This window comes from Molothrus ater, chromosome Z (genome assembly GCF_012460135.2).
Source record: "Molothrus ater isolate BHLD 08-10-18 breed brown headed cowbird chromosome Z, BPBGC_Mater_1.1, whole genome shotgun sequence".
NCBI lineage: Eukaryota > Metazoa > Chordata > Aves > Passeriformes > Icteridae > Molothrus > Molothrus ater.
Genome location: NC_050511.2, coordinates 16,628,065 through 16,639,718, shown reverse-complemented (window position 1 = coordinate 16,639,718; position 11,654 = coordinate 16,628,065). Strand labels below are relative to the sequence as shown.

The 11,654-nt window shown below is 35.3% G+C and overlaps 1 protein-coding gene across 1 annotated transcript in view; it reads right to left on the bottom strand.

The window, feature by feature from the left end:
• Positions 1 to 501: 501 nt before the first annotated feature.
• Positions 502 to 11,654, bottom strand: part of NDUFS4 (NADH:ubiquinone oxidoreductase subunit S4) — a 48,407-nt gene continuing 37,254 nt past the window's right edge. The window contains exons 3-5 of the mRNA XM_036403569.2: positions 8,552 to 8,724; positions 4,993 to 5,066; positions 502 to 710 (exon numbers count right to left, since the gene is read on the bottom strand). Of these exons, the coding sequence (XP_036259462.1) occupies positions 607 to 710; positions 4,993 to 5,066; positions 8,552 to 8,724 (351 nt within the window). The 3' untranslated portion in view covers positions 502 to 606. The remainder of the gene's footprint in view (positions 711 to 4,992; positions 5,067 to 8,551; positions 8,725 to 11,654) is intronic.

The following is an 11,654-nucleotide window of genomic DNA, read 5'->3' as shown; positions in this document are numbered from 1 at the left end:
GAACATCACAGAAAAACAACTACAATCTTAATCTTTCAGACTAAACCTGCTCCATAAGCAAAACAAAACCCAGTGGTTTCTATTCCAGTCATGAATGCTTTTGGAATAATGACAGTATTAATTTCAGCAGAAAGGAGTTATATAATACACATCTATACAGAAGAGTCTTGAGTTATACCCACCCTTTGCTCTTCAACTGCCAACACTGTCTTGTATAGAAAGAAAAAAACACAGCTTTTATTGAAAGACTTTGTCTCTGCAAAGCTTACTGAACTTATTAAACTTCAGAAGTTTAAACAGGATAGTCGATATAAAATTACCATCAAAGATCAATCATAACCTCTAAAGTTGCAGCTGATTTCAAACATTCCTTTTGATAGGAATGTACAGCAAGTTTTTAGAAGTATGAACACTTCAAATCTCCTCTATTTATAGGGAAGTTTGTAACAGGTTCAATTGGAGACATGAAAACCATTTTAAATAGACATCACAAGATGCATCTGCAGTTTAAAGGTCAAATTTATTAGGAGATTAAGAGATGTATTATACATGGACTATAAATACAGCACAGCTGTCTTTATTCACAGTCACACACCCAATGCCAACCTATTTTGTAGACACTCTTGTTCTTTTGTTCCAAGAAAAATTTGCACCATAAGACTTGGATTTAGGTTTTGGCATCTTCTTCTCTTCAACATCATAACTCCAGCCTAGAGGTTATGGGGTAATGGCAGGGTGAGACAAGAAAGAACAAGAATTATATCCTCAGCATACAATATATAGCAGATCCAACTTAAAGGCTTTAACTTTAATATGTTTTTTTTCAAGGTAGGCACCCACTAATCTGTTCCTTTCTCGTTGGCAACAGAGAATAATAAAATGCCATAAATGTGGCAAATGACCATTCTGTGAGATGGCAAGACTTGACCATACTACAGACCTCCATGCAAAAAAATCTGACAGTCATCAATGAAAAGCTCAATAGGGAAGATTGACTGTCCTGTAAGTTCATGGGCTCCACAATTCCACAGCACACAGGAGCACTAAGGCTCTGTGCATGTTGGCACAGGAAAAGAAAAAGGTAAGAAAACATATGCCATAAAATAACATACAAAAGCTCATTCTCAAAGGCTAAGAGACAATGGAGACCTTGGAAAGCTGATAAAAAAGAAGGGTGGGACAGAGGACCAAAAAAACTAAAAAGCAAAGAAAAAAGTTCAACATTAGAAAGGAGTTTAATACTTAACATTTTAAAGGACTTTAATACTTAACATTTTTTATAAGAACATAAAAAATTAGGAGTAAAAAGAAAAGGGAATGAAGTGATAGAAGACAAGTAAATTATGTGATAGTTAAGCAAGAGAAATGCTTAAAAATGTCAGAAAAGAGGAGGTGGAGACATTAGTGTTTATGTAAATCAAAATGCAAATTGATTGCAGTCTCCAGGTGCCTGGAAAGTTGCCAGGGCAGCACTCAGTATTCCGAAGTTTGGTCTCTTTAGCTGCAATATTTCACTCAAAGTTGAGATACTTCTGTTGAAGCCAGAAGTGGTTAAATATGCAGTTTTAAGTGATACTCATAAGACAGTACTTTACTTGGTTTTAAAACTAAAACTTGCAAGTCTTAAATTTCTTAACATATTATCTGAATTTTTATACTTAAGGTGCTCGCAGTAAACAGTCAAGATACAGCTACACATCAAAATATTCTGTAAGATACACAAGTTGTCACGTCGCTGCATCAATTTTGCGTATTCACAAACGTCACACAAACATTTTCTTCATATCTATCAGTCTCAACCAGTGTTAATTTCCAAGTTAACTATTCTCTGTAAGAAACACTGAACAGGGACTTTAAAAACATATTCTTTCCATCTGTGAAAACACTGGCTTTTGCCTCCTGTTCTGATTAAAAAATATAAGCTTGAGTAAACAGCCAGAACTAGATCCAGAGACGGGCTTCAGTGTTGCAACATTCAACATTGTAACACCTAACATTGAGACACTTGGCTGCTGGAATGGAATCTACAGCCCCAAGGTATTGCTTCATCTTTTTATACACCAGATGGAGAGGGGCCGAGTGCCTCTAAAAGAGATTTGCAACTGCCAGCACAATGACTTGCACTGCCACAGATAGCCAAAATGCATAAAGTCAGTTACATCTAACTAATGACTGCAAGAAGCCACCATTCGTGATTAGATTCCACACTTTGGAACAGACTCTTTCAGACCAGCATTTTGAGGTGCTCACAACAGAGAGCAGAGGTCACTTTTATAAAAACACCAGAATGCTGGGGGAAGTGACTCTTGTCCAGAGCCCTGCCATATAAGCCAAGTAGACAGAAAGCAGATTTCACCTTCTCCGGAAGAACACCCTCACCACCTGACTAAAGGTTACTGTGGAGTAGAAAAACTCTCCAGCCTTGTTACTTAAGCTGTGCGTTTTTAAACAATTGCTTCAGTGATTCAGACAGGGCAAAAAAATTAGGTCAACAGTCAGAATTTTTCATTTCTTCCAAATGTTACCTCCTTGCCTAGAACTCAGACCATCCTCAGCTGTAATTTTGGACAGCAATGTCTCCTGCTACTGTATCCAGTGCTGCTACTCCAACATTAGAAAACACATCAGATGGGGCAGGCAGAAAGAAATCTCCTTAAGTTGTTAGGTGAGAAAGAACTCTTAAGTTTACTAACTGTACCAAAATAACCTGTAATACCTAGAATTTTCAGAAATTACATTCCAGGTTCTTAAGGAATTTTTTCATGGAATATTTGTGTGGTTCACACAGGAGCAACAGGGAGAGGTAGTTATTTGTGTTCCTAGACTTAGCTATGTCTCAATACTATCTTGGTTATGAAGCTAACTTCCAGTGTAAATGTGTGCCTAAATTTCTAATGTCTCTTAAAAAGCAGAACTAAATAATGTAAAATCTGTATTTCTAGCTACACATGATATTGAAGCTATGACTACAGAAAATACTATGCACATATCATACACATAAATAAAAAATGAAATTAAAAGTTAGGCAAGCCAGTATCTACAGAAAAGTACAGTGCATCTTAATTATGGTAAAATTAAGAGTGCAAGCTAAGTGAATATTGAACTACTAATATTAATACCAAGTCATAGCCTTAGTTTCATTGGTTTCATGCACAATGGAGTAATTTCTAACTCGGGGAAGGCATAAACTTTCTACACTGAACAAATGCATTTTACTTAGTCTGCATTTTGAAAAGACAAAACGTAACATCTATAAAGAGATGATATAAGCAGGTCATTACATTAATTTTTTTTTCCTATATGCTGAATTGTTCAAGAAATAATATGAACAATACAGAAGCATAGGTGCCAAATTCTCCCAAATTTCATTTGTTCATAAAACAGTAAAATACACTAATAAAATTGCATAGGTAATCCAATGCAAATGTGATCCTATCCACTTCTTAATACATAGATAATAGAACCTATTTTTCAATAAAATTAGTACTACTAAGCCAAAAATTTTCCATTTAAAGAGGAACAGACAAATTATATTCTACCTTTTACTATTAAAATGTGCAAGTAAATTGAACTTTAAATGGTTTAGTTTCTTAGATGTACAGGCTAATGGACTTACCATGTTTGTAATGCATAATATCAACCTCTAATAACTTTGCATAATTTGGTCTGACCAAGGAACTTTACTATTTACCCCAGACTAAATATAGTTGAAAGCTGCACACAACAGGGAAGACTTCTGAAGAACCTTACACTTCATGTGCATTATTCCTGGCTTTATCTCAATGTAATTAATCACCTTCACATCCACAGGGACTAAGCATCAAGCTTAACTTTTTAAGGAAAATGGAGTTGATTTAAAAGAAGAAAAGAAGAAAAAGAAAAGAGAGCAGCAAAAAATTCATGCTAACAGAAAAAAGGACTGCTGAATATTCAAAAAGCTGAGAATATGGGTACTGTTTGTGGTACCATCATTCTGTCAGGAAATACAAGCCTAACTAAGTTTACAGATACATTCCCTGTGATATAACATTGCCTTAAAAATTATTAAGTAATTATACTGGCTTTTCTACTGTCTTATTCACAAATAAGAATAATCACCAAGCGTCTGTGTTTAGACTCTAATGCTGAGCAGAGTTAGGCGTAACATCCTAAATTTACAGGTTCCTCATGGGGAGCAGCGAGGGGATGTGCTGATCTCCCCTCTGGTGACCAGTGACAGGACACGAAGAATAGAATGAAACTGCTTCTGGGCAAGGCCAGACTCAACAATAGGAAAACCTTATTCACAGAGAGAGTGTGGTCATGGGAACAGGCTTCCCAGGGAAGTGACCAGAACACTAAGTTTCTCAGAGCTCAGCATCTGGGTGACGCTTTTAGTAATACGGTTTCCTTTTAGGTAGTCATGTGAGGAGCAGTGAGTTGGATTTGATGATCCTCTTGGGTTTCTTTTACAATAAATCTATGCTAAAATATAGCCAAAAATGAAGTCCAACATGCTTACTTGGTAGTCATTTAATTTTGGTTTTTTGATTATCAAGCATTCACAGGACCTCTGACAGTTTTCCTTAGTAAGAACTGAGATGCTCATGTTAAACCTTCAGGCAAAGATCACACCACCATGCAGCTGGAACACCAAGCCTGGGATACACCTGAAGTATTAACTTTCCTCCAAGACTTGAGCAAGGTCTGATTCAGTTCTCATTCAAAACAGAGACAGTTGCAAAAGAATTTTAACATTAATATTATATTTTAATAATAATAATGGCTGAAACATCTTTCTAGACAGTGGAAAGTCTAAATTCAATGCTTTCAGCACCCCTGGAAATATCCTCCCTTCTCATTTTCCTCCTCCCCGTGTAGAACACTAGTCTACCAACTCTGCAGAACAGAGGGAAGGTACTTTATCATGTACTTCTTCTGTTGTTAATACTTTGAGATCAAGATTGCCTATGGAAGGATGAACCTCTCATAGCCCATACATACAATACATACCATTTTTTTCAGCAAAAGCAATGGCATCTTCTTTAGTAGAGAAAGTAAGAACCATGTTGGATAAGGGATCAGCTCTGTAAGTAAACAGATGACAATTTTTAGGCATATTGGAAATAGAAAAAAATTGTATCTGAATCTCAAATGTTAAATCAAATACTGTATTACACAGCTCACAGTAGTATGCCAACTCATAAAACTATTCAACAGACTTCTAAAAACTATCTTCAGGGTCAACACTTACTTTTGGCAAAGTATTGTTTTACTCTTTCAGTGCATTAGACTTCCCTCACAGCTACTTGCAAATATTAATTGGGTTGTTAGACACACATGTCTAATCACTTGCTGAGGTTATAGTAAGTGGTCTGCGAGACTCTTTAGTTTAAATCTGCAAAATCCCTTTTTTTTTGTAAGATCAGGAGGTCTAAGGTAATTCTGAATATTTCAAGGAGACCAAGTGTCTGTAGAATTGCTAGGCGAAGAATAACCTTGGACAGAAAAGAACAGAATACTAAAGTGAGTAGAGAAGGAATAAACCAGAAAGTGAAAAGTATATTAAAAAAATATTGAGAGTACTGCTTTAGCAGAGGTCACATGACCCCCACAAGTCATTTCTACACAGCAAGCAGATCACAGACCACAACTGAAAATGAAGCTCCAAAATGCAAACTGCTAGCTAAATAATTACATAGTGGTTAGTTTTAGATGACCAGCTATTCCTCAATTGCATGAATGAAGTACCATAAAGGTTTTTGAAACAAATTAAATTCTCAGTAAAAACACAAAATTGCCTTATTTGCTGCTATAAAAGCTCAATTTACAAACAACGACAAAGAATGGGGAAAAAAAAAAAAGAAGAGTTCTAACTCTTAAAGAAATTAGATACTGGTTGTAGCAACACAAAGACAGATAAAACTTCCCTGTGACAACACAGCACATAGGCTCACACTGCCTATGAGCCTGGGAGACAACTGGAAAGACAAGACCAAATTGCAACAAACTATTGAAGGAGCTGCCTCTCAACTGTTCTCTCTTTGAAGCTAGAAGGATAAATGAAGAGAAAAGACTGAAGATACACTGAACTCTCTACAATAAAGGGCAAAGCCTGTGACTGGAGAAGGGGGAGGGGAAAAGGGGGAATCTCGCTTCCAGCAAAGACAACAGTGTAATTTTATCTGATGTACACATGGAAAAATGGAATTCACTATATATCCAATATATTCCCCAATAAAAAAATCAGAAACAAATAAACAAAAACCACACAACAAACGAACAAACAAACAAACCTAGGATAAAGACAGAAATTACACTTTTGCAAGCCACTGTGGATAGGTTCTCTTAAAGATATTTAAAGATTTCTCTTATAGCAGCATCTAAGTGAATTAAGAAAACTAAGAATTAGTTGATGACATGACCAGTGGAGAACTAAGTGGCCCCAGTACACTGCAATATTGTGACAACTTCTGCTTATTGTTATTCTCTTCCATAATTGGGGCTGGAAAAATCTTTTCAACACTGCTAAAAAGGAACAAAGAAGCTTTAGGTCTGAAGTGTGGTGAGGGACCAGTGCCTGTTCAGAACTGCAAATACAGCAAAAGCCTTCCAGGACAGAGGCAGTTGGGAAATGAGAATTGTGCAGAAATTATTAGTTCTGTTTAATGTGTAATCATCTTTCATTCAATCTAAACAGATTTCTGATTTATTTCCATAAATGAGCTATCTGTGTGAGAAAACTGGATTTCAAGATGTCCAGCATGTCATCCTGATAGTGTCAGCAGTACCAGTGTTGCAGAATTTCCCATGCCTACCCCCATTTGTTCTATCAATCACTGAAAATTAGGATTCCATGTTTTGTTCTCCTATGAGATCTCATACAACGAAAACTTCACACTTCCCACATTTTTTCATTTACAGTTTTATATTAAAAGGTGTACCAAAGAAATGTATTTAGACATTCTCATAATGAAATCTCCCAATTACAAAAAAAAAAAAACATGCCATGGGTCCATTTTACTTAGATCTGTAACTGCATAATTTTCACTTTAAAAAAGCTGAAATAGCCAAGAAACAACAAGTGCAAAAAAACTCCAGCCCCAAATAAGACTGCAAAATGACAGAAATATAGGAAAGACCTACAGGTCTTTAAGTAGAAAATACACAAGTATATTGAGTTCAGTGAAGAAAGGGCTTTAACACGTAGATCCTAGAGAGCTCTTACCCACTAATCCCATTACATTATTCAGAAGTAAATGGAAAACTGTCTATGAGGAGTTCTTTGCAGAAATTAAATCTCAAGGGAAGAAACTCTTCTTAGGTATTTTTGGGTGTCGAATGGTAACACTAGAGTTACTAGAGTTAGTACACTAACAGTTTTTACAAGCATGCCTTAAAAATGAATGGATACAAACTAATTTACAAAACCTTTAGCCTACTAGCATTGATTCTCAATGGAGCACTTTTTTTTTATCTTACCTGGAGCCTGCTTACCCATGAGAAATTCCTTTCCCTACCCCAAAATAAAAACATACGTAGAGCCTTCTCAAATTTTTAGGATAAATCAATGCAACAGGAAGACTTAATTTCAGAGTTACTTTGAACTAAATTTCTGGATACATTTATGTTATATATAAAAAAAATAATTTTTGTGACTGGATTTGGAATGTTAATACATCTTAAAAAATGCTTCCTGAAATTATTTCATGTTTAAGGTTTTACAGTTTTTTTCATAAAATTTTGTGATATTTGATGATAAGTGCTAATATGGTAGCAGCCAGATATTCTCAGTACACATCCTACTCTTTCTGAAGTTTGAAAAATAATCTCTAGTGGTTGATTTTAGTTTATGTCTAATCATTAACTATTCTGAATATGCCTCTGAGACAGCTCCAAATCAAAATTACAATATTGTCAGAGGAATTGCTGATATAGTTCTCCGAGTCAACAGGAATTCTAACCCCACTGTGAAATGTAGGTACTTTATTCATATGAAGAAAAAAAATTAAGAATTAGATGCATACAAGTTGTAATTACATTTCCAAAATACAGTATATTTAGCTAAGACCCTTCTGGATTTTTTGTGTATTTGAAGATTTTAATGCTAATACTGACAATACTGTAACAAACAGAATAATATTTTAAATAGCTGGGCTTCTTGTGTATTTTTTATTAGTTATGACTCCTCATTTTAGATCCTCAGGGTAAAAAAATCTGGAAATATTGTTGTTCTTGTTTAAAAGATGCAACTGAGAGCTAAGAATGATTAACTACTTTACGGAACGAATGACCTTCTGGTCCTGATGCTGCCACACAGTAACATTATCACAATGTAATCACTGAAATGTGTGGTTGTTAATATCTTTTTTGAACTCTTCCAGGTGATGTTATGAGCTTTAAAAATCTGTTTTTAAACTTAATGGGTCATAAATCATACAACAAACAAACCCAAACACTTACTGTAAGTATTGTTATAATACAATCAGATTTACAGGTAGAAACATTTGATATTTCAAATTTAATAAGTAGTGAGAGAAGAAAAGTATTTTCAAATTCAGTAAGTACTCACGTAGATGCCCAGCCCATTAAAGGGTTCTCCCAGCGCTCCCTGTTATCAAATTCCATCTTCCATTTTTTTGTATTGTTAGCTCCTGACTGCATTGCATTACGTGCTGGAACAAAAATGTGAACTTTTCTGGTTTTGATGTGCTCATCTGGAACACCAGTTAAAGTAGTGATATCCTAAAAAAAACATAATGTGACTTTTTAAAAAAGGGTTCATCAGAAACTTGTAAGATAATACTGCTTATGCTTTTTACATAAGTTCATGCTTTATATTTAAAGTTACAAAGCTGAAAATAACTTAGAAAAATAAATTATAGTTTCAGCAGAACACAACTGAAGGTGATACATGTTAGGGCTGCTATTATTCTGCTTCCCCTGGCTGAGTTAGATTTTGCTTGGACCAGCTACCTGAACTTGCTCATCTCCCATCTACAAAACAGTTACAGCCAGAGGAGGGACATTTCCCCCATCCTTCTCCGTCCACAGCTGCCAAGTCAGGACTGCTTCAACTTGCACCAGCTAAAGCAAATGTGGAAAAGTGCAAACGCTTTCTTCCTTCAGGAAAATATTAGAGTGCTGACTGAAACACTGACAAATTCCAAAATATGAACAGGACTATTCACCAAAATATTTGCCAGCCAAGTATGCACTACAGCATAAGCACGTTCCCTTGGGCTTAACTCCGTATATTGTTCAGAGACAGCAACACCTATGGTGACTCAAGAAGCTATCCTCTTCATGAAGGAAGAGGCAGAAGGTAGTATCTTTTGCACAATATGCTACTGATTGTTTGAGACTGCAGAGAAGGTGCTAGAAGTCAGCTCTTATCTCTCTAGCCATAAGTTATTAAATAAAGTTGACCCCTTGTAATGTTTCAATTTATGACTCAGCATTTAACAGTCAGCTCTTCTGCTGACGTTCAAGATCAACAGAGGGATATTTGATGCTGGTAACTTTCTTCAGTATATTTGTGAAGAACAAAATGGTTAAGGAGATTCCAACCTTCAAAGAAAAAAAAAAGATTTGTAACATTGTATATAATGAATAGTAGGATGCCCTCCTCTACTAGAGGGATAAGCCTTCAAAATAAAGGTAACAAAGATAAATCCTTCAAACCAGCCTAAAAATATTAACTGACTTTAACAAAGCATAAGATAGGGAGAAACCTCACAAGAATTGCTGTGAAAAATTACCCTCAGCAACATCTGATATAATTAAAGTGAACATTTTTGCTAAAAACTAAACAGTAATTATGCAAAATTAACCTGTCAGTTCACCCTAGTAAAGACTGAAATCAAACATCAAATCCATCTCCAAGGAGGTTAAACTACTCCTGTTCCTTACATACTTAAAAGGCCAGTGGGAGCTCCTCAGTCTCCGTTCTCCCCTCCCCTCCCTCCAGGAACAAGTAGTAAACTGGTCAAATTCCAGAAAACTGCAGCAAAACTTTGGGCATATTGAACTTATCTTCACAGTATTGCCATGACTTGAACGAAATGAGAACCCTAAATAGAACACTGTCGTTTTACATAAATGTATCTACTAACTTTATGGGATTTTCCTTTGTGGCAAACTTGAAACTTCCTGATGCAGTCACCAGATCATCCTTTGAAAAGCAGCAATTCTCATTTCCAATTTTATTTTACAAAATTTGGGAGATCAGTCCCTTAAAACTATAAAAGGAAGGAAGTTTAAAGCACTTGACTTGCATTTACAATTAGGACAGCAGGGGCAACCGACAAGCATCCACACAGCTTTCCAACTTCAGACATTTCTACCCAAACTACCACAAAAAACTGTCAAAGTATCTTAACAATTCCATTATAAATGCCTTCATTAGGACCAAGTCATTTTAATATGATTCTAGCAGTGATATGAAAGATCAGTACCAGCTACTGGAATGTTGCAACACCTATGTAAAAATACCTTCTGACAGACTGGCACTTCTCACAGCTGAATCTTAAACTGCAGTTTAGGAAGGAACTTGCTTAAATTTTTCTGATTTGAATTGGCAAAGTGCTTTGTTTAACAAAAAAGAGTTTTCACCTGCAGTAAAGTTTGGTGAGGATTCAATGTTTCATCTTGCTTATTTATACAAATAGGTTGAAATATTAGCCTTTATTTCTGTATTTAACAAACATGAGAAAATGTAGTAATATTCACAAAAAAATTTCTTTTACTGCTCTTTAACAATATGGCATGTGCAAAAATGATGGAGTTGTTATAATCAAATACTTTCAGACATGTAAAATCCAAAATAGCCCAAAATTATTATATTTTTTTACCATTATTACTCTCAGCAATTCTTAAGTCCATTATGAATTTTATGCTTCAGTTTTAGATGTTTTTGAATTCTTCCAGAATAATCTGGAACTACTAAAAAAAAGATACTACATTATATAACATCATGGACATATACTATTTTCTCTCTTGAAGACTTAACTCAAGAAAATCATAAAAATGTTATACAGTGCATACAGAACACAATCTAAAAAGAGGGTTAAAATCAGCAAATGCTATATTTGTGAGATTACCATAGTAAAGAAATGCCTAGACTTGTTTATCTGGATGAAAGTAAAATGAAAACCTAAGACATACCCTTCAAGCCGCATTTTTTGGGCACTCAGTTGGCTCTAAATCAAGGTTATTTCACTCATAATATAGGATTAATCCCATAGTATCTTTTCAAACTGAAAATTAAAACCTGCCTGCTTTCCAAAATTGAAATATCTACATGGTGTTGCTAACTCTCCATACTTACACTCATTATAGCTAGAGTTTCCATGCCTTCTAGCAATCATTTATTGATATCTTCCCCATTTTAAAAGCTGGCAATTGAACAGACAGTTGTTAGGACAATGAGTTTCTGGTTGCTGAAGCTCAAGTTGTCCTGACATAAAATCACTGATTTTTGCTTGCTGTAGACATGTAAGGTACTGTAGCATAGCTGAGCTGTTGCCAAAGATATGGAATAAAAAGGCTTGGCATCTATCACATACTTGACACCTAAAGAGCACAGAAGCTCTAAGATTCCTATTCCCTGTAGGCGCACTCTTAGTCTAGACAAACTGATTTCTCACAGTTTTAAAATGCATTACAACACTCTA